The sequence below is a fragment of the Corvus kubaryi genome, unplaced genomic scaffold (genome assembly GCF_017639235.1).
Source record: "Corvus kubaryi isolate FWS band 111438036 unplaced genomic scaffold, C.kubaryi_AGA036_p1.0 65104, whole genome shotgun sequence".
Lineage (NCBI taxonomy): Eukaryota > Metazoa > Chordata > Aves > Passeriformes > Corvidae > Corvus > Corvus kubaryi.
This window is the reverse complement of record NW_024581767.1, coordinates 66,073-93,004: the sequence shown is the minus strand read 5'-3', so window position 1 is coordinate 93,004 and position 26,932 is coordinate 66,073. Positions and strand designations below refer to the sequence as shown.

Below are 26,932 nucleotides of genomic sequence, written 5' to 3'. Positions count from 1 at the left end.
GCCTGGATGATTGCCTGCAGCAGTATGTCCATAAATTTGAACGGGAGAAGATAAATGGTGAACAGCTGTTACAGATTTCTCACCAGGACCTTGAAGACTTAGGTATCTCAAGGATTGGACATCAGGAACTGGTTCTAGAGGCTGTGGATCTCCTGTGTGCACTGGTTAGTTAAGTGGTGAATAGATATGCAAAGAATTCCTTAAAGTGCTTTTTTGGGTGAATAACCAAAGCAAGATTGACGAAACCAGAATACCTTTGTCTCTTGCTTTCTGTTACACATCACAATAGAAGAAAACAGTAAGAATTTGTTTAATTCTTGCAAGTTTTGTACTAATAGCTCATTAACTTTTTCCTGATAAGAGTCAACTTTAATTCATTTGGTTGCACTTCCAAAGGAAGATGTCTGAATGACATTGTTAGATCTTGTGGCTCCTGTCAGTGAACAGTTTGTCTCAGAAGACAGAAGGCACACTGTTGAAATGACAGGTGATAGAAGTTCCTCACATCAGTTGAAATGGGTTTAGGGTAGTTCTGTAACAAACATAGGAAGTGAAGAAAAACTAATTCTTGAAATGAGGAATGTTTAGCCACCTCAGTTACAGTCTAGTTGAACTCTCATTGGATTCAGAACTTAAGCTGTTCCTTTGTCCTGCTCCTGATATATAACTGCAGATACTTTGAAAACAAACATTTTCTGAAAAGAATAAATATATATTGGATTGTTTTACTAGCACAGGCTTTATTTAAAAGCCATAGTTTGGTCACAGTCTTGAAGGCGTGTTTGATGTAATGCAGTGTAATGAGCACCAGAGGTATATGTAATTACATCAGGGAGGAGGGTGGGAAAGCCTGCCTGATGCTTCCTTGGCCAGCACTGGCCTGTTTTCCCTACATTAGGCAAGGCTTGCAGCACCAAGCATATGTTTCTTAAATGGAGAGTCTTTATTGCCTGTGTGATATGTGCTTTATTTGCTGCAGAGAGGTGCTACAGGGAGTGTTCCTACTCCACAACCTGCAGCAAGTTGTACTGAAAGAGGCATATGTAATGAAATCTCTTCAAATGATCTAAAATGATTCTCAGAGTTACTCTTATACTTGAAAGACATTTTATTTCCTTTATGTATTTGATCTACCAAAAATTTTTAACATTAACTTGAAAACCTAATAGAAGAATGTAACTGGACTGAAAAGCAGTTAATGGTGTGGGAAAGAACTTGTTGGGCAAGTGCAGGGGTCTGGTGAGTTAGTAAATGTAGTGTGGGCTGTCTGTGGTCCTGACTGAAGTAATCTATGTGGCAGTCCCCAAAGGCACTATTTTATTCTCTTAAAAAAATTAGAATAAAGTGAACAAAGCTGGACAACTGCCAGAACCTAAAGCTGTCCTTTATCTCCTACAATTTCCTTCTAATTTCCTTTGTAGACAAAAGTTTTGACCTCAGACCCATTTCTGGAAATCCTTTGTGAAATGCAGCTCAAGTTAATGCATTGGACAGATACTGCATATTACAGCTGAAATGTCCTTGTTCCCTTTCTAAGAGGTGAAGGAAGAATTCCCGTGTTTTCAGTATGCCCTTTGCCACCTTCTTGATGCCTGTTCCCTTGAGTTTTTGGAATTGCATAGAATCACTACTGATTTTGTTTCCAAGGGGTTACTAAACGCTAGTGACAGCTAATTTTTTTTGTTGTTTCTTCGTTTTGTGCAGGAGAGAGGTTTTCTGATTCCACTGTGTTAGTTCTTTGGAAGTGGGAATGTTTATTGTTTAGTGACTGTTTTGTACGTATGCTGACACTTCCCCAACTTTTGGGGCCTTGCAAGCAAAGGAACTAATTTTTTGACTTTTTCTTTTTTTCTCCTTTTTTTTTTTTCTTCTTTTTTCTTCCCCCTTTTTTGACCCCACTGGCACCCCCACTATTCTGTAAGCTCACACAGTGGAAATGTGGCATTGGCTGGGCCAGCCTGATGTCACTCTTTGAAGGTTGTCATTCTTGGCGGACAAAGGCTGAGAGGGGGTTTTGGTGGTTTCCCAGTCCTGGAGTTCTCTAGAAGAATTTCCTTTTTTATCTAGTTTTGCTTTGGCAGTTTCCCCAGCTGAGTTTCCTTCAGATCAGTGCTTTGGTTCCCTCACACCACAAGAACACATGTGGCTCTAAATACAGTGAGGAAACTCTCTTTGGAACATCTTCCTCCTGCAGTATCTCTTTTCAAGCATTCACCACCATTCCAGCCTCAGTAATCAGTCACTAAATAAAAGGTGAACATAGTCCTTTCCTTGAGAAAGGACACCAAATGCACCTGATTTTTTAATTTAGGTTTTATAGGGGTAGGATACTATTTGGCAGCACTGAGCTAAAAATATGACAGTAAGTTTCTGGTGTGAAAGAGAAATTAATGCATCTTTCTCTACTGCTTTGGTGATGAAGCAGTGTTCCCTCATGTCCTCGTAGCAGTGGCTGCATATGCAGCATCCTGAAGAGTCAGCAGGAGAGTGTGGACTGGGATAGAAAATGAAGGTTTCCTCTGAGCACACATTTCTGTTACTCTTGAGCTGGTCTAATAGAGTTTTCTGAACAGGTATTGAAGACTTTTTTGAGGAATTTAGAGGATATGTCAAAGGACCTGAATTCCCCACAGGGGGAAAAAAATCATCAACTTTCAGCTTTTTGTGGGTAGTATCTGCTTGGTGTGTGTGTGGGGGAAAGGGATAGAAGAAAGATCTTGTTTCCTTATTGATTGAAGTATTTGGGGAAGGGGGGAACAAACATACATAACTTTGCTTTTCAAACCACAAAAGCAGGGACAGAAAACAAGCCTTTGAGGGCTCAATGAATGTAAAACAATGCAAGCAGGAAACTATGAAAATATTTTCACTTTTAATGTGTTCTTTGGATTTGATTTCTGAATCTTTGCCTACACTGTATGATGGGAGCATTTGGAAACAAAAAAGCAGTGGATTTTTCTTGAAGTTAAAATGAAGACCTACTAATTATATACAATTAAAAAAAACCAAACCCAAACCCTGAAAAAACCCATAAACCAAAAAAGAACATAGTCGTGCCTTTGATAATTTCACTGGTAGTAATGTTCTGCCAGCATATTTGCAGTGTAACAAAATATAACATCATAGCATGAAATAAAACATGCATATGTGAAGACTTACCCTTTAGGCCCTAATCATTGTCAAAGGGTATCTGTGCACTGACACATAAGATTTCATTTTTTTTGAGGTTTCAAATTATGTGTTGTTTATTAGGAAATTTGCTACTCCAAAGGATTTTTTAGAACACGTTTTTGTTAAAAGGAAGAGAGCAAGAATGGGTGACTGTGACAGTACCTTGTGTTAACTCTACTGTTTATATAGGCCTGTAGTGACTTGGATCAGCTTCTGAGCCAGCATTTGAACTGGTTTTATTCATTTTTTTTTTCCCAGAGCAGGTTTTCAGTTCAGTCAGCCAGCATGTCCAACTCATAACATTGCAGCATGTGAACATGGCTGTGAAAGGGAAGGGGATGCTGCCCCTGGGCAGTGGCAGAGCTCTTCATCAGGCCAGTTCATCTTTGAAATAACTGCTCTGCTTTTTTGACTTCAGTTAGTGGTTTGTTTTTGGTTTTTTTTTCTTGTTATGTTGGCTGCCCGACCTTGAGCCATCATTTGGTTAAATTAGTTTTTCTCATTAAATGTGATGGAGTTTAGAAGGAGTGCTCTCATGTCCTCTCTCCTGCACGTGTGGGTGCTGCCTCTCCTCCAGCCCTGCATGTGGCTCCCCAGGTTAATGAGTAATAGCCTGGGAATGTTTGACATTGGGTGCTCTTGACCGCTGGCTTCAGCCTGTGTTTAGATTAAAACAACTTTGATGTTTAAAATCGGGAGCGATAGTAAAATGTAACCTCTTCTTTGGTTCATGAGCAACATCTAAAACGTTTTGGTTGCTTAAATAATAATTTGTTAACTCTTGTAGCCTTAGTCCTGTGGAAATATTTCAAGAAAAGCCTGCTAAGATTTTCACTTCAGCTATGTGTCACTGAAGGCTATTTGGTGTGCTGCCACAATATCAACATTCCTATCTGTTGTGAATTGGGGCTACAGTTCTATGACAAGTTAAATTAATCCAAGTCAGCTGCTGTCTCCACCCCCTCCTGTCCTCTGATTAGTGATCTTTTGTGCTTGCACTCACCTGACCCTGAAGTGAGTTACTTCAGGGAGCTAAACCAAGGGATTAGGTTTCTTTGTATTGTTTAGATCCCCAAGCTAGCCCTACCAAGAGACTGGACCTTGCAAGTGAAGGAGCAGGAATAGTTGGTGATATGAGAGCTGGTCAAGACACTTTCAGCTTGGATAGAAGCATTGCTATACCTGGTGAAGGGGCAAAATGCTTTATGTGTATCAGAGCAGACAGGTGAGGAGACTGGCTCGCCCGTGGAGCAGAGGTCACTTGGGTTGTGATAATGCATATTTCCAGGAAAGTTCATCCATGAGGGATGATGCAGAGTTGGATAATTTGGTGTCCTGGTACTGAAGAGCTGCATACCCTGTCTTGTGCTGCATAGGTATAGTGCTTTCCTAGGGCACAAACTGCTGGTTTAGCAGTGGACATGCACTCTGTAGACTCCTTGGGGGAAGCGTAGGAGAGCTTAGAGCAGGGACCTAGAGCTTGGCTGTGATGTGGCTCCTGAGAGTCTGTTGGGGACACCAGTTGCAGTTATGAGCTGGCATCCCTAGAGGCAACATGTGTTGCTGAAGTCTCCCTCAAAACTCAGAACTACTTGACAGAATTATTTAAAAACTACCTGAACTGGAAGAGTCACACCAGGCTCACCTGTGGTATGAATAAAGTGAAAGAGGTGTGATAAGGGGTATGTGAATGTTTAAGGCCAAGTCCAAAATCTTACCTGGTATATCAACACGTGTCCTCTTAAATGCTGGTGCCATCTCTAATCTCAAACACCCACAGGTAGTTGGCACAGTTTCTGCGCCTGAATGACAGAGGGAATGATCTGGAGATACTTAATTATATGAAAACTTTCAAGTTCTGATCAGAGTGATTAGGTGGTTATACCTCTGCACAGGAAAAATATTTTCTGTTTTCTGTCCCTTTGTGAAAGCAGGGGCTCAGCATCCTCTACTTCCCCTCTTTAAGGGGAGGAATTCTGATACGTGGCTGCTTTCTTGTGGTCGTAGGAATTTGCCCCACACCCAGATGTGTTTGTGGAAAAGTATTCCTTCAAGTAGACTAATATGCAATCCTCTGAGAGGAGGAAAAAACTAACTGCAAGAAATGCATCCAAATAATGCTCTGTGGTGCTGGGGGTCTTTTTGTGTTTTGTTGTTGTTTTTATTAAAATTAAAAGGTGGTAAGTTCACACATCTCAGTGTGTGAGTACTTTAAAATTGTTTAGTAATCCAGATCTTTCCCTTTCTGTGATCCTGGAAAATTTAAGGATATCCTTTGCATTTTTTAAAATTGAACACATCCTTTCAACCCCTACTCCTGGCTGCACATGAAGGGTATTTCCTTGCCAAGAGGTGGAGGAGGGAGGCACTTTTGTAACTTACACCCACTGGGATCTTATCCATAGGAGGTAGTAGTATTTTAAAGGTAGCTGCATAGCTGAAACCTCTCCGTACTCTGTGGAGGTGTGTTTCTTTGGGTCGAAGATTCTGTCTCACATTTTGTAAATGACTTAATCTGAAATATTCCAGCCTGTTTTACAGATGCTTCACCCTGGAGGGAATGGAGGCACAAGCCAGCAGTGTGCCCTAGCAGCATCCTGGTCTGCATTAATGGGAGAGGGAGGGGACCCTTTAGTCTCATTCATTAGTCTAAATAGGCCTCCTGCCCCTAAGTACAGGAAAGGTAAGGAGAAACCAGAGCAAGCTCAGTGGAGGGCTGGAGTGAGCTTGGTGAGGGCTGGAGTACTTGCCCTTGAGGAGAGGCTGAGGGACTGGGACTTCTTCAGCCTGGGAAAGAGATGGCTCCAGGGAGGTCCAGCAGCAGATCCCCAGCACCCACCATGGTGGGTAACAGTTGTCAGGATGGGCTGTGCATGGTGGAAGCTGAAACAAGAGGTTCAGGCTGGATATAAGGAAACATTTTCTTACTCTGAGGACAGTCAGACCAGGTGGATCAGGCTGCCCAGAGAGGTTTTGCAGTCTCTGTCCTTGGAGATTTTCAAGACCTGAGAAGACAAAATCCCGAATAAGCTGGTCTGAGCTCCCAGTTGAGCCTGCTGTGAGCAGGAGGTTGGTCTGAGACCTCTGAAGCTCCCCTTCAGCCTGGGTGGTGCTGTGATCCTGAGTGGAGGTATTAGGAACTCCTGGAAAATAGGAATTGAATGGAATTAAAATTTGCTTTAGTTGGTTTAGATTTTTGAGTGGGAAAGTAGAAAGAGTAGTTATTTGTCTTAGTTTGGTACCCAAGGCAATTGTCACCCCAAGACAATAGTATATCTGACTGAACTATGGAACTTGGAGGTTAGTTGCAAGGATCTGCATTAGCAAAAGAGTAGAGAAGCACAGGGATCTTATATTTTTTTCTGTTTGTTTTGTTCTTGTGGGGGTGGGTTTTCTTTGTTGTTTTGTTGTTGGTTTATTTTTCCCTCAAGAAAAGTAGGAATTTGAATTTATGAAGTTGAAGTTGTAGGCAAGACTCAGATTTTTTTTTTTTTTAGATTTTGTAAATGAGTGAGAAATATGATGTCTAAAAATGGGTTTAATTACCATGTATAATGTTAATGCTGTCCTCAAACTTGCAAATAATTGCACTGTTGTAGTCAAGGAGCACAGCTACTGAAAACTTGTGATCCAAATATTTACTCAAGCTTTTGATTGCAAAATTTCATTTGCTTCCTGTTGGTGTTTTCATCTCTTACCAGATTTAACTTATGTTTAGTTGTGAATGAAATGTTCCTTCAGTGTTTATTTACCACAGGATAGAAAACATTTTAAGAAAAAAAAAAGCTTGCTCTTCTTTAACAAAAACAACACAATCCTGTTATTAACAAGTAAGTGATATCTGTTAGGATGTTGGGACTTCATTCTGATGAAAAAGTGTCCTTAAATCTTATTAATGTCAGAAATTGAGGTTTGGCACCCACAAAAGTATTCTTTAGTGGCTATACTGCAGAACAAATCTTAGAAGGTATTTTTGCCAAAACCCATGAGAAAGTTGTGCAAATCCTCAAGACTTTTTGTCCCATATGAGCTTTTAACTTGTGGTATGATAAATAGGAGAACTCAACAAGGATATTTATCAAGCTTAATAATATTCCTTGCAGAACTATGGCCTTGAAACAGACAATATGAAGAACCTGGTTCTCAAGCTGCGAGGGTCATCCAACAATCTGCAAAATTACATCAGCAGCCGTAGGAAAAGTTCAAATTATGATGGAAATACCTCTCGCAAGCCCCCGACTGACTTCCTTACTTCTGTCGTAGAGCTTATTGGTGCTGCTAAGGCCTTGCTTGCATGGTTGGACAGGTAAGAATAAAATGGTCATATTTTAATTTACTGCTCTAATTAATTGCTTTTCCTTGTAGGGCAATTCCTAGATGCTTGGGTGGAAAGATCTTGATGTCACTAACCCCCTTCTTTGGTGTTGCTAGAAGGCCTCTAGTGGATAAATTTAACCTAGGGTATCTATTCTTGCACTTCCACTCTTGCTAGAACAAATAAATCTGTTAACATTGCACACAAACTGGTATTTATATTTATATTTATAAAAGTTTGAGCGTTCCTTCTAGGTCAGTTTCTCATACACATGGTTTTCCCAGCTTCTAAATTATTTGTCATTGGCAAGTCCCTTCCTGAAAGATTTTTTAATGTTCTGCTGAAATCACAGCCTTAGCTATGTGATTTGAAAACTGAACAATGGGAAAGATTATCCTTCTGTTGTTTTGTCTTCTCTTTTTTTTGTCTTATTTAATTGGTTTTTTTGCCTGGAAAGAGCCAGAGTTATTTTGTTACACCTGCAGCAGGTCAGATGCTGGCAGGGGTGCAGTCCACAGTAACGGATGAACACAAATTCTCCACGCCCTTGCTAGCTCTCCTGAGAAGGGAAGTTAGGAGGATAACTGCGCAGGGACTGGCAGCAAGGAGCACTTTTATCCTTTATCCTGCTCTCAAGCAAGGAGTTGGTCTGTGTCCAGGCAGTGATGTTAACAGTTTGTGCCTCTCACCTGGTCCTCTCCTCTCACTCTGTTGCTGGCAGCTCACCCTAAATTTTTTTCTGAAACTCACAGCCAGCAAATTGCTGGCTTGTCCATTTTCAAACTGCTGTAGTTACTTCTCAACCCCTCTTCTAGGTTTTGTAGCTGTCTGAAGGGTCAGATGTAGGACTCTACAGGCCCTAAAGCTGCCCTACCTGTGATGCTTCTTCTCTAAGTCTTGCTGCACCTCTGTGTGTAAAATGTGAAAATCCATTTTTCTTCTGCTGGAGAATTGTTTTTTCCTTGTCCAGTCAGAAAGTTGGAGGTTTACTCACTGGTAAACCCAAGGGTGTGATTTTTACACCACTGTATCATTTGACTTCAGCTTGCAAGTGAGAGAACTGCAGTTTGGCAAACCGACCATTTCTTCTGGTTCTGCTCTCTGAACTTGCTTACCACAGGGCTAGACAATTCCCAGTTTTGTGAGTGGAGCAGGACTATGCAGTCAGGAATACTTACATTGTAAAACTACCCTCACACTTGTGCTAATGTCAGAGTTGCAGCACTTACTCCCATATGCTCTTCCTCACTGATAAGATGGGATGGGAGAAGGCTAGTCCCTCCAATCTAAGGAGAATTTTCTCTTGTTGTAGGACCCCATTTACAGGTATTGCTGACTTTTCATCAATGAAGAACAGAATCATTCAGCTCTGCTTGGACCTCACTACTACTGTTCAGAAGGTCAGCTGATTTCTTTTCCTTTCTGCTTTCCAAAAGGGAAGGAAAGGGGATGTTTGGGGAAGTAATGTGCTTGCTTTGTGCTGAGTAATAATGAAAGGCAGTTCTGGGAATGACAGCTTACTTTTAACTTGGAACGTCCCTGAAGGTCAGTGTCAGTTGTTTGTGTTTCTGAGTTGTGGTGTTTTTTGTTGTTCCCCCTGCCCCTGAATTTAATTACCAATTTTGGTATTGCTGGCTGTATCTTAAGTGACTGCAGCTTAAAGGATACTCATATTTTCTTGAGCTTTACTGGAAAGAGGGTTAGTCTTTGAAATGGTTGATCTGCATGTGAAGACTTTCACATTCCAAGCAGCATGTTGAAAAACAGTTATCAGTGCTAACTCTAAACAAAAATGTGGCTCTATTGGTTTTTCTACCTATGCTTGCAGACTCCATAGATCTTGTCCCGTGCAGAATGTTTTAGCCATCAAATGGGAAATGCTGCATGTAATGGAAGGAGCAAGTCCCACTAGCCTGGCTGCTTCTGCCACTACTGCAAGACTACAGTATTTTTAAAAACTTTATTTACCAGCTGTATGATGAGTGCTTGTACAGATAACATCTAAAAGGACATGTAGCAACTGTGACAATCTTGGCAATTGGCATAATTTTGCTGTCTGATAATGCTGCCTGTCTTTGAGACTGTTCTGAGAGTGTGGCACTGCTTTGGCTATGAAGCACTGTGTGCACACTTCAGTGACTGCCAAACTTGCTCATAACCATTATTCTGTGCCCATACAATGTTCAAACTCTGAAGGACCATGCCCTGTGACATGCATAGTTCCCTCCCCATGCTGAAGGGATGATGTCAAAGGACAGAAACATCCTGAGCTGTCAAGCTGTGGTGGCACCCAATTATGTCAGTTGTGTCATTGTGAAAGGATGGGGTCTGGGTGCTCCAAGGTGCACATACCCACTGCTCAATGCTCTTCTTGCTGGGGTGTTCCGTGTGCAATGCACAGCCAGTGATTTACAGCTACAGATATGCAGATTGTGCAGTAAAACAGTGTTTCTAGCAGCAGGTGGTGTTCACCCAAGAGTGCTACAGGAACTCAGATATGAGATTGCTGAATGTATTAATAAAACTGCTAAAAATGGTGTCTAATCTTTTGGTTAGATCAGCCTTTGATGGCAGGGGAGTGGAGGTTGTGAACACAACCCTGGCCTTTCAAAAAATGTCAGACTACTTCTCTGCCAATTTGATATGAGCTATAATAAAGAACGGCGTTGGTGCACAGGAGAAAAAGCATTAATGAGGGAAGAACCAGCATGATTTTGTCCTGGGATGGTGCACATATGCTCAAATAGTCTGAAGGAGTCTGCTGATGTGGAAAAGAGATACAGTTGAAAAATCTTCAGGAGGATTTTTAGACTTCAAAGGAATTTCTTATTAAGGTATAGACTATAGGAACAGGTGGTCAGTCCTAATGGTGAAGAAGAGGCCAGAGTGGCTCTCGTGGAACCAATGCTGCTCTGCATAATCATAAATGGTGTATAAAAGTGAGTGAATAATAAGTAAGGCAGGAGTGCAAGAAGATTCTAGTTAACTTTGATGATGGCTATATAGATTCAAGGACAGGACTTTACTCCACTTAATTATTTCAATCTTAAAGTTTGACATAGAACTTTAACAGTGTAAACAGAAATGAGTAGGAGCAGAAGGACGTTGCAATATTGAGCATTTTGGCTGCATGATGATAGGTGGCATTTGCTATTGATTTGTGCAGATGTATTTAGCAGAGAAAAGCAGGGGAAAGTCCTCCACACACTTCTCCAACATGACTCCTTCTTAAGCTTATTAAAATGCTTGGGGGTTTTCTCCTTGTAGATATTGTAAATCTTGTTTTATTATTTATGTGCTGTTTTAACTTTTTAATCTGAGAATAATATCATTCTCCAGTTCAGTACTTCTTGCAGAAAACAGTGATGACTTTTGTAGTTTGTTACATGAACAGTAGTTTGTAGTTTGTTTCAGTTCAAAGACTTTTATACCTGGGCTGTGTAAATAATGCCTTTTGTGCAGTCCTCTGCCCTTCAGGAATGTCATTGATAGCATATTTTAATAAATTCACTTTCCCTTCTATTTTTAACAATATGCTTTAGATCCATTTTGATGCCTGGGACAGAGGAGTACCTGAGTTGCGGTTTATGTAAGGCAAACACATCTGCCTGGCCTTCTGAGAATCTGATTTTATTTGTGCAGGGTTCTGCTTTTCTGGAAAAGTCAGCTGCTGTAATTGAATCCTGCATTCTCTCAGTTTTCAAGGTTTATTATTGCTTTCTACCAGGGCCAGAAAATAGTTGCTTAACAGTCCTTTTGAGCCCTGCTGGGTGAAACTAATCTGACTAATCCCTGCAGCATGAATAACTATTTCTATTTGAGGTTAAAATGGAAGTTTTGCAGAGTTTTCAGAGATTTGTTTCCATGTTTATTGGTTAATATAGGGGTTTTGTTCTTGTTTTATTTTTAGGATTGCACTGTGGCTGACATGGAAGATAAAGTCCAGACTGTGGTAAGTTTATGTTTCTGTTGAAACTCAGCTGTCTGCAGTCACATTCATTTCGGTTGCTTCTATTGTATTGACAACAGCTTTTCAGTCCCAAATGCACAAGCACATCATGCAAGGAAACATTACTATGGCTTGTTTTGTGAATATTCTTTAATGTAGAGGAAATCATTGACATTTCAGCAGATGGATCGTGTGTATGATAATACAATAGTACAGAGTCAAGTATTCCTTAAAGTTTCATTACACAGCTATTTTTCCAAGAGAATTTAACCTCAAATTTTCAAGGGCAGAGTAGTACTGTAAAGTGATCACAGGCTAAATAAACCAATTATGCCTGTGAAGTGCATTTAGTGCCTTAATAGGCAGACACTCTGCCTTATTGTGCTTCTTCATGTAAAAGACCTGCCCTGCCACAGGACTGAAATTCTGGCTCTGTACTTGAGCTTGAGTTACCAGGGTTGTTTGAAGCAGCCTTGTGACCAAACACAGAGTGTAATGGAATGCTTTTTATATTTTGTAACAGTTAATCATCGCTTCCTGCTTTTGACATGAACCAGGCTGTGCTCTTTGATAAGGCCTTCCGGTAGCTCATAGATGCTTAGGAATTTAGTAGCACAATAACTAAAAATAATTTTGTTCATAAATAATGAGACCACGTAAAAGGGAGTTTTCTGCATCTTTCTTTTTCCGTTTGTGCACACCCACACTGGAAGTAGGCATTGTTGTTTGGAATTCCCTTGTTTGAGCAGTTCCTCACATTCACACTTAAACATTGTTTTCATTTATTTTATTGCTGCTCTATAAATCTGGCGTAAAACAAAACAGAAAAGGTTGGAGCTATTGTTTCCAGGGGCCATTATACTCCAAACCAATGTCTTCCTATGACACAGCTCCCCCTCATTCTGTAATTGTGTGTGTCTACTTTGACTGAAGGATTCCAGCCCCTTGTGAAAGGTGACTTACCTTGCTGGTTCCCAAACTATTTATACCTAAGTACTGTTAGTACTGATCAGTACTGTGTACTAATCCTCTCTCTCTCCTCGTCTCTAAGCTTTTGTAACCTACTCTGAGTGTCAGCCTTGCTTCAGCTGATGTCAAGACAGAAAACACAGTGGGACATTATGAAACCTGTGAGTGTAGAGAGGGCACAGATTTTTTGACTGGTTTCTTTTTCTTCTTTTTTTCATGTTTAATTAGACATTCTGATAGTTACATGTTCTACAAAACAAAGCCATTCTGCCTCCAACTTTACTGACACACATGCCGAGGTCAGAATTAGCCGTTAGTTATAATGTTGGCTTAGGATCAGTTATGTTTTGGTCAAAAGAAAATACGAACCTTGCCTGTGTAAGCATTCCAGAAGAGGTCAGTTCAGAGGCACAGTGGAGAGAAGTACTGCAGAAGCACTTAGATGCTGGATGTCCTACCTTATACTGTAAGGTTTTGTGCAGATATGCTAGTGGCCAGCACATCACTTTTTGTGACACATGGCCAGCTGTATTCTCATAGTGGAAATACAGAGGAACATGAAAAACTGTCAACTGTTCCCACAAGGAATCATCAAAATGGTTCAATATTTTAATGAGTTGTATTTTGGTTAAAGCAATCAAACCCTAACCTCATTTTTTTGCTGTATTTTGTGTGTTTATTTTTTTAGACAGAGGATGTGTCAGCATCTGTTAGTGATGGTGAGGTGGCACTGATGGAAACACGTTGTTTGTACTGTGTTACAGTAAGGACGTGAACATGCTGTAGAATAGATCAGTACAAATGAATCCTCTATTTCAGTGGTTTTGGAACTCATTTCCTTTACATCTTTTGAAAACTGAAAGAGGAGGAAGCCAGGAGAGAATTTTCGTAACTGTTTTTTGTATGTTCTCATTGCAGGCCAAGACTTTAAATGGCATTTGTGATAAAGCCATCCGATCAACTACAGACCCACTGATGAGCCAGTGTGCCTGTCTGGAGGAGGTCCATTTAACCAACATTAAACCTGGGGAAGGCCTGGTAAGAAGCAATTCTGGAGTGTCCTAATGTTCCCAGTGTTTAATAGGTAGTAGCCCTGTGGACCAATGCAAGTGTGTGTTTATAGTAAGGCATTTCAAAACGGATAATAGCCTGTGGGGAAAAGAAAGAGGCATGGAGGAGGAAACCTAGAGGTCAATTGTTAGATGGAATGGCTGCCAGAGACAGATATGCACATTAGTAGGTTTGATCCCAAATATAATTTCTGATTCTAAATTGTTAAAGATTTCTGTGTTAACCAGGATACTGGAGAATTTATAAATGCTTGTGAAGCTAGTAGTTTTATTTTTTCAGGTTACTATAACCACTAGTTTTTCTAGGGGAGCTTGGAGAGGGAGAAGGTAATGAGAAATGGTATTTGTGTTTTGAAAGATGCGTGTTTATGTGTGTTTATAGCAGAATTGAAAGGAATATGAGATTCTGGAGGTTTGCTGTTAGCAGGAAAATGAGAATTTTTTAAAGTGTTTGGTGGCCATGTCACATAACTGACTGTTGTTCATTCAGTGAATTCTACTTAGCTGAGTACTGGTTATGAGAAACTTAATTTGAAATTTTGGTGGATTTTCTGCCTAGGGAACAGATGTGTTAGAATGAGTTGGAGGGAGTTGAAATTGTTATGTGCATTTGTATTCACCCCTAGCCCTGAAGGCAGGAGAGATGAACGTTTTTAGAGAAAGCTTCACAGTCTTACTGTGCTACATAGTTTTACCTAGACCAGTGGATTTGACTGAATTAGTCACACATTCTTGAAATTATGGGAACCTCTTTGTTAATGCACAAGCTGCATCGAAGCAGAGTCAGTCTAGCTTGACCTAAGTAAGAAACAAGGAAGTGGGTGCACACAGTTGGATACTACAGGGAAACAGGCAGGGAATTGGCTGGAGAGGAAGGGTCAAAAAGATCATCTAAGTTTCCACCTACTTTTAAAGCAAGTGTGGTAAGCTGCTTTCAGCTCCTGAGTAACATCCAGTTCTGTACTTCTCAGTGTGTTTCTAACAACAGATGCAGAAAGGAAAAGTAGAGATGTATTTATTCATAAATGATGAAACCAATGTGCGGGTCACCTCTTGTGGGGTCATCTGTGTAATTATTAGTTAATAGCCTGTTTGTGATTTTTGATTTGGTGCCCTTACAGTCAACACCCACTTAATCGAGTTTGTCCTTGTATTCACACTCAGCATTAACATACAGAGCCACAAATACTCTGCTGGAGCTTTTAGTGCTTATGTAAGCGTTGTGGTTATGAGGCAGTCTGTATATTGACTTAGCAAGAGAAGCTGTAAAAGAACATGTCAGCAATACTTGTAGTCCAGCTGTGTGAGTCTGCTCTGTATGGAGACAGCTGGTGGCCACCTAGTAAAACCTTGTAATTCTCTAGTGCAGGCTGAGTAGTAGGGAAGTAAAGTTCTGTTCAAGGCCTAAGACCGACAAGGCAGCAAAACCAGCAGTGTTTGGTATTACCAACCAGACAGTGTTTCTAAGTCTCATTCCATATACTAGGTATTTGAAGTCATTATAAATATTATAATTAACTGCACTAAAAGTGATCTGTGAAGAAGTTTAGAGTGTTGTAATATTAGACCACACACTTTTCTAGGGAGCATATACGAATTGTTAACTGGTTTTAATAATGTTTTGAGTCTGTTGCCAATAGTGCTTTAATCAGATAAGTTATGTGGTTTGTTTTGTCTTTAAACTTGTGTTTTATTTTTTCCTTATATTCAGGGAATGTACATAAAATCAACTTATGATGGGTTGCATGTAATTACTGGAACTACAGAAAATGTAAGTAAAGTAAACGTAGATTAACTCAGACAGTAGCTTTGATTGAGATAGTTTGACTTACTACTTTTTGTTGTTTTAGATATGACTTGCATGGTATTACCTGCTTTAAATACTGTGTGATGCATCATTTGTTTATCCACAGTCTGTAAATATTTTGTGCCTGCGTGTTTCACTGTTAGTCTGATTAAACCAGTTTCTGCACGTACACCAAATTAGTTCAAATGCTTGGCATTAAAGTAATTGCTTTAATAAGTTACTGTATCTGCTGTTCTGAGCCCTTATGGTGTCTTGCTTAACAAAGTCTTGGATGTATTTTCTCTCCACCGGCAAAGGCAATCTCCCCTAATGGGAACATTTAGGTGGTAGTGTGCTAAATTCAGTAATGAGTAATGAAATCAATGAGCTGTCCTGTGACAAAATTACCTTGCAGATTAAAAAGACTATGAACAAGTAAGACTTTAAGAGTGGTCAGCTGGAAGGAAATAGTTGGCAAGAGAGGCAACTAGTTTTTACTGCAGGTGGTTGCTTGTTTTATTTGTACACTATGAGTCCTTTATAGTTGAGAGTTTATTAAAGGCTTTTGGGCAGCCCTTGAAGGAGTGGACCTCTAGCCAGCAGCTGAGGCTGGCAGGTGATGCTGTGGTGTTTTCAAACAGGCTACTGTACAGGAGCAGTGACTGAAAGAAAAAACAGCAGAGAAACTTGGCGTTTGCAGCAATGTGTGTGTGGGTTTTTGTTTTTTGGTTTTTTTTTTTTGTTTTGTTGGTTTGTTGTTGTTGTTGTTGTTTTGTTTTTTTTTTTGTGAATAGGAAAGAACCAGTGATTCTAGTTGTTCCCCTGCCAGGTCCAGGGACCAGCCAGGAGAGGGTGGCAATCTGTGCTTGCAGTTCAGAGTGAAAGGTTCTATAGCTTTTATGCTATTGTCCTGGAACAATTCTATGTAGGATCTGCCACAGAGACCAAGTCCACTTTTGCAGCAACTTTAACATCTGATAAACGTGAAAGAATATAGTGTTGACTGCTGACAACCTGCTTCTGCATGTAGGTCTTATTTGGGGTCTGTATTCCTTCTGTAGCTTTGAGTGTTGACCTAAGTGCCTGCTTTTTATTATCAACACTGGTTCTTCCTTTGGGGAAACTCCTTTTTTTGGAGCAACAGAATTTGACAAGTGACTGAGAGATCTGCGAACAACTGATGTCTTTGTGGTGGTATGGTGTCATTTAGGTGACCCAGGCTGGATCTTAGCTCAGTTTTCTTTTTTCTTGCTAGATTTGGAATGGTATTTTAGTAGCTATCCCCAGGAGCTAGTGTATGGGAATGCAATGGAATTGCACCTCTAAATTGACAGTACTGAACAATGGAAGAACTGGGGAAGTCCATTTGGTATGAGTCAGCCAAGAGAATTCCTGAGTTATGCCATCCCACATGTGACTTTGCATGTCACGTTGGCCTAGAGCTAAACTTTGCTCTTTCCTCTGTTCTCACAGTGTGATCCCAGTGTCTGTGCTGTGACCTCTCACGTGCTGCAGGAGTTCTCTGTGCAAGGGCTCCCCACCCTCCCTCAGACAAGTTGTTGGCCACCCAAAGGACAGCTTGAAATGAGCTTTGTTTTTCACAAACTTGACTCTGGCCCAGCATTTTTTCGTGGTCTTGGTTGACTCCTATATATGCAGCTTTCCACAGAGGCATTTCCTCTCAGAGGAAGCAAGAAGACAATGAAGAAATGGGGTTACTCATGATAGCTGGAGCCTCCCACAAATTCCCCATGTTTTCTTCCTTTGTTGTACTGTTTATTCTTACAGTTCTTTCTCATAACAAAGTTACTTGAGGTCTAAAGGTGTGATGAGGTGGAGAAGGGAGTCCTTAATCCCAGTGCTTAATTCTGGAGTCGCTGGGAAGAGCTGGCCTGCTGCCTGGTAGTTGCTCATGGGGTGGGGGGAATGGGAGGAGTTGCTGTCCTGTGACCAGGGTGCATGTACCAAGGTAGCATGTCTGTGTGCTTTGGGTGTTGTCAAGGCTGGTAGGAGTTGGTGTGTTATAGCAGTGAGAGTGTTTTTAATAACTGCAGCACCAGGTGTTGATAAATGTAAATACTGACATATTTATCTGTTCCTTGCTAACGGCTCCCCCGAGCTTAGGTTTTGTTCCAAGAAAATTGTATTTTAAAGTCTATTATTATTAGGTATTTGAAAAATACCTATCTATGTACATTTGACTTATGCAAACATGTATTTTTATCTGCTGACCTTGGTGATTCAGGCAGGCAGTTTCACATTAAAGTCAGAAGTTTTTATTTACATTGGAAAACAAAAAGAGAAAGTGCAATGGATCTATCTTGTGGATTGGAGTGGTTTTGGTCCTTTATTCTGTACATTCAAAGTCTTAATGTATTTTTAAAAATAAATATACATTTATTTGAAAGCTGTTTAAGATGGTTGTTGTTTTAGGGCAGAAATCCTCTTCAGTCCTCCTCCATTTCTGTCTAAAACTATAGTACAAACTGGAGGGAAAAGGAGAGTGCAGACTCTCCCATGCCTTAAGTACAATTTGGCCTGTAACAGATGGAGGCTGCGCCTTCTCCCTTCCCCTTTAGTTCCCCAAGTATAAAATAAATAATTCAATTAATTAATTTACATTTCTCAAGTTGTCAGCAGATGTGAAAATTATCTATAGTGAAGAGCATTGCTGATGCAACTTCTGACTTAGCTTGGTGGGGGTTGTTATGGCAGGGAGGGAGACCTGCTGCAGCACATGACTCTTGTTTTCCTCTTTGTAGTCCCCTGCTGATCGCTCTCAGAAGATTCATGCTGGTGATGAAGTGATCCAGGTTAACCGGCAAACTGTGGTGAGTAACTTGCAGCACTACAGACCTTCCCCTATGCTTGCTCTGCACCACAGGTGCTGAATGGATGGGGTCAAGCAGCAGTTCTGGTGTTTGCTTGGTGAAATGGCTGAGGCTTTTTAGCATTTTGTTTTCAAGACAAATTTTATTCTTTGTAGTATTTTGACTAAATATACTGCATTTCATGTTTAAATGCTTTATGTGTCATATTAAAATAGTTCATGTTGCATTTAAGACCTGTTTTAAAAGGCCTTGTTACAATCCACTGAAATGCAGATAAAGAGCTTTAAAAAGCCCCCCAGTCGTTTGCAAACAATTGTCCAATCATTTGCATCTGGGTACCTGGATGTAATGATTACATTTTTGCTTAGCCAAGTAAACAATGCCTGCCAATGTGAGAAAGAAGCATGACAAAAGTACTTCACTGTGAATCCCTGTGTTAGTCAGTTTAAGCATATCCATGCATCCTTCTAGGACTGGAACTGAGGTATAAAGAGCACTGCTTGATAGCTAAGTATTTAGTTTGCAGCTTAAGTAGAGAACTTTTTTGGGAACAAAATTAAAAACCTTGCAAAAAATGAGTTTTCCAATTTTTTCATCAATTCTTAAAATGGCTTTTTTGGATCTCTTATCTCTTCTAGGTTCATGTTAAAACAAACAGTTTGACTTGGGGGATTTGGGTTTTTCTTGTTTGTTTGCTTTCAGAAAAGAAATGCTAAATAAAAGATGTCTTTATTCTCTTCCAGGTTGGATGGCAACTAAAAAATCTGGTGGCAAAGTTGCGAGAGAACCCTGCTGGAGTTAGGCTGCTGCTTAAGAAACGCCCTACTGGCTCTTTTCATTTCACTCCTGCTCCACTGAAGAACCTGCGCTGGAAACCGCCTTTGGTGCAGGTGAGACCCTGCCAGCTCCGCTCTGATCTCAGGATGGGAATGTCTTGGTTGCAGCTTGAAAAAAGAGAAATCCCATAAATGCTCCGAAGTACTCATGTTTGAGTATAGGTCAAGGCAGGTTAGGTGAAATGGCTGTCCTCCTATAGCTCCTAGATAAAAGGGAAAATGTTCTTCTCTTTTTCTTTTTTTCTTCCCCTTGCAACCAGATAATGCCCTCTTGGTGCACAAAGGGACTAGGTGTGCTGAACATTTTAATCAGTCTGTGTGCCACTAGAAGAACTTACCTGAGGCAAAACTGCTGATATGTATGGAATTAATCAGCATGGAGCAATAAATAAATGCTTTCTCTATCACAGTAATATGTCTGAAATAACTTAGATTATTCCATATATTTGTCCTCTTTTTAGTCTGGTGAAGAGTGGAAAAGAGTGGTTTTTTCAAGAAATTATTTGAACTACTTGTTTAAATAAGATTTGATTGTTGGACAAGTCACAGATTGGGTACTGAGCAGACAGAGAAAGTGATGTTAATAATTCTTAAATAACCATGTTGAGAAATGGCTTGTTTTATTAGAAAGCCTTAGGGCTTAATGTTCACAGGAGGAAACAACCTAACTGAATTTAAACTAATTACCTGAAATTAATAAAACAGGGAGAGTTTCCCCTCCTCCTCCCTATGTAGGGAGATACAGGTCTCCCTACAGCCATGGGGATAATTTAAATCTCTGAAATGCTGTTGGCTATCACAAGTCTCCATGAAGGCAGATTTCTCTCAAACTGGGTAGAAGATGTATACTACCTGACTACTTGTTCATCCTTACTTTCAGCAACGCCTATGTCCTGTTTTTGTGGCATCATGCCTGACATGTATCACCAGGGTGAAAAGCTGGGGTGGGCTGGCTTATAGGCTATACCCAGCAGAGTTTCCTTGGGGGAAGGTGTGATTGGAGAAGCTGTTTTACAGTTCTGGGTTTCACCATACTGACCAGTAGAAGGCAGAAGCTTGTGCAGGAGTGCAATTAACTAAGTGGACAGGTCCTTGACAAAAAGAGGAGAGGGCAGTTCTCTTGCCTGACAAAGGTGAAAGTGTCTTTGAAACCTTTTCTCTCCTAGAGGCAGACAGGAACCTGGAAAGGTGCTGAGAATATATAGAAAAGAACTGCAAACATGAGCAATGCCAAATCTATTTTTAATTTGCTTCCCTGGCCCTAGTTATAGCCATTGATCCATGATCCATCCAATTTATGGTGAGCTTTACTATATTCCTGTCTATGCCCCAGGCATTGAATGGTATGGAATAAAGGTGGCCTATGACAGCTTCACAAGGCTTGCAAATCATATCTGTATTTAACAAATAGCATTCTTTTAATGCATCTAAAAATAGAAGAGGTGGGTTTGTCTCAGTTACTTTTTTTGTCTGTGTAATTTACAGGAAAAAAAGAACTGGAAAGAGCAAAATATTCTTGAGCAGTGCATTACCCATGACAGGACTTCTGTAGGAGGGCCTGTAAAGCTAGCCAAAACTGGGGGTGGAGGAAAATGTAGATTCTAAGAGTTTTTAGAGTGTTTATACACCACAGAGATAGTAATTCACTAGGGGATGAAAACAGTACTATTGATTATCACATTAGTTTTTTGTGAATGTTAAATGAATGCTCAGATGTTTGATTCCTGTCTAACTTTTCAGACCAGTCCTCCACCAGCTTCAACTCAGTCCCCAGAAAGCACCGTGGATACCTCACTGAAGAAAGAGAAGCCAGCCATTTTGGATCTGTACATACCCCCTCCACCAGCTGTTCCATATTTGCCTCGGTATGCAAACAAAAGTGCACTACTGAACAAAAACCTCCTTCATTGCACTTGTTTCTGAGCTGGCTTGCTGTTAGAGCTCTGTGCAGATCAGCTTGAGGAAGCTGCAAATCTCAGACTTACTTCTAGCTGCCTAAAGGAGTTGGATTGCTTAAACTTATGCCCAAGTGCGTGTACTACCAGGATAGTAACAGATTTTATTACTAGAAGATTATTGTGTGCCACATAGATCAGATTTGTTCCCAGAACATGAACTGATGTCATCTCTGGTTTTCTTGTGGAGTTATGTTTATGACACTGTTTAAATCCAACTGCACACAGCAAGAAGTAATTTTTGTCCCTAACATTTTTCACTGTTGGATTTTTTCTTTTTTTAGCAAGTTGAGTAACTGTTTTGGGAGTTAGGATAGAAAAGAATGTCATGTTAAATAATGCCTATCTTGTTAAATTTTTAAACTTGGAACTTGTTTAAAACAAATATGTTCCCACTGAAGGGAAGGGAGAGTCAATACATCAACTTTTATTTTTTTATCCTGCAGTGTTAGCTATGAAAATGGGGACCTGTGTACACAGCAGGAGGGGGAGGGATGTGTATAGTAAGGCTGACTGTTGTTTGTTCTCAAGTCCATGTTGACTCATGCCAGAACCCTGCCAGATGATCTGGGAATGTGATGGAAAAAAGAGTTTTCAGGCAAGACGTGAAAGGCAGGCATGTTTCTGGCCTTCCCTGACCATTTAGGTTGTGTGTAGATAGGCCAGCAGGGGAACTCTGGCCTTTTGCTGCAGGCCCTGTGGGAAAGCACTTGCCTCCTGTCATGTAAGGGCTGATACAGAGACAGAGGTTGTATTACTGCAATCTTTGGGGCAGGACTGGGAAGGGAGGGGGCTTTCCAAGGTAGGGTCACTTTTATGAAGCTGGACCCACCTTGACCTGCTCTCTCCCTGCTTTTATGGTTACACATGCTCAGTTCTTATTAAAAAGCCCCAAATCTTTTGGCGTAATAACAAGCATATAGATTTAGCAGATGAATGCCTTAGTCTTATCTTCAAATCAATAAATTTAAAGCACATTGGTGAATTATGTCCATGTGCTCAATTTGTTTATTTTTCCTAACAAGACACAAAATTATATTGAGCTTCAGATGTCTTTAGACCTGAATCCCTGTTGAAAAGGAAGGAAATCACAATATGAGCTGTAAAACTTGTCCTGGATGATGTGTGGAAAGGGAAAGGCATCTTGACTTGGACTTTTAAAGAAAGCAAATGTGAGAAGCTGTGGCAGGCAGGAGGAGGAGAAAGGACAGTTCGCTTGCCTTCTGTTTGGCCATTTATTTTGACCTCTGCATGTTTTGCTTTACTCTTGAAACTGTGGTGCATTCGTGTGATGGTTGTTTTTTTTTTTTCCCCTCGTCCTGTTCTCTTCCTTTCCTGGCATGGATCTCCTTTGGTCCACACTGGGAGGCAGAGAGCAGTGTTTGGTTTCCCTGCCCATGGCACAGTCTCCACATGGTGGTGGTGTAGGAGAGCTCTCCACGTACATACCTTTGTGGTGTAACACTTGAGTGCAATTTTTGGTCTCTGCATCTCCATAAATAGCTCCTTCTTATTCACTGAGCTGTAGCATTGTTCTTGCTGGAGAGCGGGACAAGTGGGATGTGCCAGCCAGGGACTGCTATGAATACTGGGCTATATGTGTGCTTAGACAGTCAGCTATGTGTTTTTATGCCTGACTTGGCCAATGGTTGCTTCAAGCTACATGTACAGAGAAGGGGAAAAAACCTCCTGGCAAATCTTAACTTGAAGGGTAGCTTCTCTTCCAAAAGTCCTTGCAGAATTTAATCAAAATCATATATATATACACACTATGAATCTGTGACTGAAACTCCTAAGGAGGGAGAGAGAAGGTGGTAAATATTCAGTGGACTCCTACAATGGAGAGTCCCTCAGATGGAAGTGATAGGTGTTAAAATAGCACAGAGATGGATAAATTTATGTATCACTCCTGAGCAGACAGCCAGACAGGTCTCATTTAGCAAAATCTTTTGCAGGAGTGGAGCCTCTAGCTTTCTCTCTGTGTTAAATTACTGGCTCGTTAAGAGTGAATTAGCATGAGGGGGGTAGCTTTCTTTTCTTCTGGTTAACTATAATGAAGTCTTCTATCACCTGACTTGTTTGGGGTTTTTTTCCAGCTTGTTTGCAGCACACTGCCAGTTGTCACGAGCATGTCTGGGTGCTACAAGTATCTTTCAAATCTACTCATGTCTTTAGCATTAAACTCTTTTAAGCCACTAACTGAAGTGCTATGTCTTTTCAGAGATGAAAAGGGGAGTTTTGTGTATGGAGGAGGCAACAAACGCAGTCAGCCACTGCCTGGGTCCAAAGGCGCCGAGTCTCCCAATTCTTTTCTGGATCAGGAGAGCCGAAGACGAAGGTTTACTATTGCTGATTCAGATCAGTTGCCTGGTTATCCCGTGGAAGTAAATGTCCTACCAGCCAAGATGAGAGAAAAAACACAGTCCTATGGTGAGTTCATTTCCCTCTTGGTATCACTGTTGTGATAAGGGCTTTGGTCAGTCTGAAATGACTTGTCTTAGAAAACTGCATGTCAGACTATTAATGACTCTTAAGGGAATTCTGTGCAAATTGTGAATATGAATGAAATTCTACATCTGAAATAGTTTTTCTTAAATGTTGTTCTTTAATGAATGTCATTCAGCTGGGCTCTGCTGCTATAGAAAGCCATTTCCATGTGTGTTTTGGTTATTAACGTTATGTCCACTCCTGCTCTAAATGAGCAAGAGGGTGGCTGTTCAATCTCAGCACATTGATTTCTTATATGTCACCAGTGAAAGTATCTTCAAATATTCTTTTTTTCTGCAATTTGAACTCCTTATTGCCTATCTCTCCCTTTGTTTAACTGGGAAAAGTAAAAGTTTAAAAACTGTTTTCCTAAACTTTATATCATTCCTCATAACCTCCAATGTTGTCTCTAGGAAAACCTCGTCCTTTGTCAATGCCTGCTGATGGAAGCTGGATAGGAGCTGCAGAACCCTTCTCTAGGCCACGAGGATCAGGGAGAAAAGGCAAGGTTTTAGGTTTCATTCCTCATCCTATTATCTTCCTCTCCAAGATTTCCTTGGGGTGATGTTAGCAAGAATGACTAGGGCAGATCTGTACTTGTGACTTTACACAAGTTTACTATTTTGCTCTTGCACACAGCCTTATCCTTTCTTCTGCATTTAATATGGATTGTGAAACTACTTTTTTGGTAAGTCTTTTTGTTTAGCTTACTGTGGAGGCTGTTGTAGAAGCAAGCATTTTGAATTTTGTTCTCAAAATGTAAAATATAGGGCCTTTTAGGAGCTGCTTTTTACCGCTACTGCTGTTAGAAAGCAACATATTCTGCAGACATCACTGAATGCGAGAGAGACAGAAGCTCATAACATTGGGTGTTCAGTTGGATGGCTTTTTTTACCTCCCACACTGTCCTCTTCCCACCCTCTTTTGCATCTGAAAGACTATTTCAGTCATGTTAGAGTGGGAAATAAGGATGACTAGTTTATTCTTGGAATCAGTTATGAAAGCTAATGTCTAATTCTAGGTAAAATCAAAGCTGGATTCTATTATTTTCATGCAAAGCCAGAAGTTGATAACAAGAAGCATCAACCTGGGATGTTAGAAGTGAGCTAAGTAATGAGTCTAACAGAGCAATCACCAGGTGGCAGGGCTGGTTTTTGTGTGTATGGTTTTTTGTTTGGTTTGGCTTTTGGGTTTGTGTTGTCTTTTTTAATACTTGAAATGTACCTAAGTGCTGCAGGCTTGTATTTAAGCTGTATTGGATCAGAGCCAAAGGCCTGCCTAGTCCAGTAGGATGTCTTTAGCAGCAGCTGCCTTGGTCAGGTACCTAGGGAAGAGTAAAAAAACTGAAAGCATCACAGATCACTGGTCAAAACCAGGGAGGGAAGGTCTTACATCTTCACCTGCAAAATTAATTTCTCTTGTCCAGAGTAATATTTGTAGCTTTTAAGTTACTCATGAGTTACATTGAGAAGTACATGGATTCAACTCTGGTCTCTTCAGGATTTTGAATAACACATTAGAAGAAGGTTTATTACATCTCACCCATGATAATGATTTGCATGAAGGTAGTCTGTACCAGCATTTTTGGTGTGTGTGAATCCAGAATATAACAGTCAAACGGTATCTTCCCTGTGTATGGATTTATTTTGTTACTTATGTTACTTAAAAACCATTAAAGATGTAAAAAGCCATTAATCTATTGACAGCTGCGTATGTCCAGGTGTTTTATGAACAAAACCCCAGATCTAGGTATTTGAAGTGTAACCAGAATACTTCTATAGAAATAGAAAATGTTAATGGAGGGTTTTGAAGTCAGCAATAATTGGTTTTCCTCCTCCTGTTTGTACAGATGAAGATGTCCTCTGCAGGTACTTCAGCAATGAAAGGATACCCCCGATCATTGAGGAAAGCCCCTCCAAGCAGCACCCCCTCTCCAGGCCAGTGTCTGACAAGCAGTTGGTGAGGGGAACAGATTATATTCGAGGCAGCAGGTGTTTTATGAATACAGACCTCCACAACAGTGCAACAATTCCCTTTCAAGAGGAAAGTGCTAAAAAATCATCGGTTACATCGTCCACAAAATCCTCCTCGGCAGAGCCCTCGCTGCTGGTCAATTGGATGACAAGACTGAAATTGTTGACTCAGTGACTTGTCCCCAGTGCTGTTACCAAGTGCCTTTGCTCGTTGGTCAGACTTCTCTGCTTTGCAGCTTAACTGACACACAGTGACTAATGCGGTTTTCTTTTCCTGGAGAATCTTACACTTTTGCCTTTTTGTTTGTCATTTTTGATGGATCAGAGGGTTTCCTAGTGTGAGGAGGGAAGAAAGATAAAGATCAAGTTCCTCTTCCTGGCCAAAAACTGAAGGCATTTATTCCCATGGAAATGAGTAAAATTTCAGTGAGGTGGAGACCACACGTGACCTGGAATATGCATAATGACTCAGAGGAAGGCACTGCATTACTGTGAAGTCCAGTGGCACTTTAGTTGCCTGAATGCTCAGAGGCTGGTGTGACTGGCTGGGTGTCAGAGTATGCAGAGCTCACAGAAGTTGTCACTCTCCTGACTGGGAAAATAAGCAGGGAAACAGCAGTTTTGTGCAACTTCGTGATGCTGTTGCGAGTACTGCATGAGATCAACCTTATGAGGAAGAAGTAGTAGTGTTACCATTCTTTCTCTGATCTCCAGAGTTCCTGTGAAGTCTTAGGAAGAGAGTTCTCTTATTCAGAGATTTCAGGAAGTTGGACTAATTTAATTATAAATCAATCCAACCTTATATATAATCTATTTTATTGAAATCACAGTACAAATAAGGAGCACTGAACCAGTGCAGTGCTCATCTGTAAAGGTATACAGATTGCTACAACATGCCAAGGAAATGCATCTGTAGAGGTGGTAAAAGAATATATATTTTTTCCTTAATTGTTTAAGAATGACTTGCTGTTAACCAAAGTAACCTTTTAAAGACGGTCCTGTTGGACTTATGAGAACTTTTACAGTGGTTCAGTTTTTGAATGATGTGTTCTTTTTATGAAAAATATGTGCTATCATACACTACAATTGTAAGACATCTTGCTATTTTCTATATAGCTCTAATTTTTACCCCTCCAGAATTTTAAAGTAGCATTGGGTATTTTGGGAGGAAAATAAAACTTGTTTAACAAAAGAGGAGGATATTAAAGAGATATTGTTTAAGAAGGAATGTATATAAGATTGTTAGTATTCAAACAGTTGTGTTTAAAGATATTTAAATGTTAAATATAGTTGTATATATTTTTACATTTAAATAGATAGAGTTTGTATCTTCCTGTATTGAAGTGTTGGGCACAGCTTAGTCAAATGAAAAGAAAATAAGATTTTGTATTACCTTATAATTATAAGACTATTTTTGTAGATGATACATTGCCAACAGCCTTTACTCCTTTGGTCTTGCTGAAAAGAAGGATTTATATTTAATAATTGGTGGGGAAAGAGGGAAGTTAAATGCTAGTTTACACTTAGGACTGGGGCAGGAATCACATGTGATAACAGGAGTGTTAAAAACACACTGTAATCCCGTTTGTG

The 26,932-nt window shown here is 40.3% G+C and overlaps 1 protein-coding gene across 2 annotated transcripts; it reads left to right on the top strand.

Moving 5' to 3' along the window:
- On the top strand, positions 1-26,534 carry LOC121673021 (connector enhancer of kinase suppressor of ras 3-like). Of its 2 annotated transcripts, none has more exons than XM_042046034.1 (12): positions 1-164; positions 7,275-7,477; positions 8,799-8,886; positions 11,397-11,438; positions 13,323-13,442; positions 15,186-15,245; positions 18,023-18,091; positions 18,835-18,981; positions 20,668-20,792; positions 23,104-23,312; positions 23,783-23,872; positions 25,219-26,534. In XM_042046034.1, exons 2-12 carry the CDS (start codon positions 7,299-7,301, stop codon positions 25,515-25,517), a joined length of 1,428 nt encoding a protein of 475 aa, XP_041901968.1. In that variant the 5' UTR covers positions 1-164; positions 7,275-7,298; the 3' UTR covers positions 25,518-26,534. The 2 variants fall into 2 exon arrangements, with proteins under 2 accessions (XP_041901968.1, XP_041901970.1); XM_042046036.1 differs by lacking the exon at positions 1-164 and adding an exon at positions 6,278-6,301.
- Positions 26,535-26,932: the final 398 nt, after the last annotated feature.

What these genes read in the sequence shown, in the direction of transcription:
- LOC121673021 (XM_042046034.1), top strand. Translation starts at nt 7,299, where the DNA reads ATGAAGAACCTGGTTCTCAAGCTGCGAGGGTCATCCAACAATCTGCAA. An exon ending in TTGCTTGCATGGTTGGACAG is followed by an intron (nt 7,478 to 8,798) that starts GTAAGAATAAAA and finishes CTCTTGTTGTAG; the next exon opens with GACCCCATTTACAGGTATTG. An exon ending in TTACTGGAACTACAGAAAAT is followed by an intron (nt 15,246 to 18,022) that starts GTAAGTAAAGTA and finishes TCCTCTTTGTAG; the next exon opens with TCCCCTGCTGATCGCTCTCA.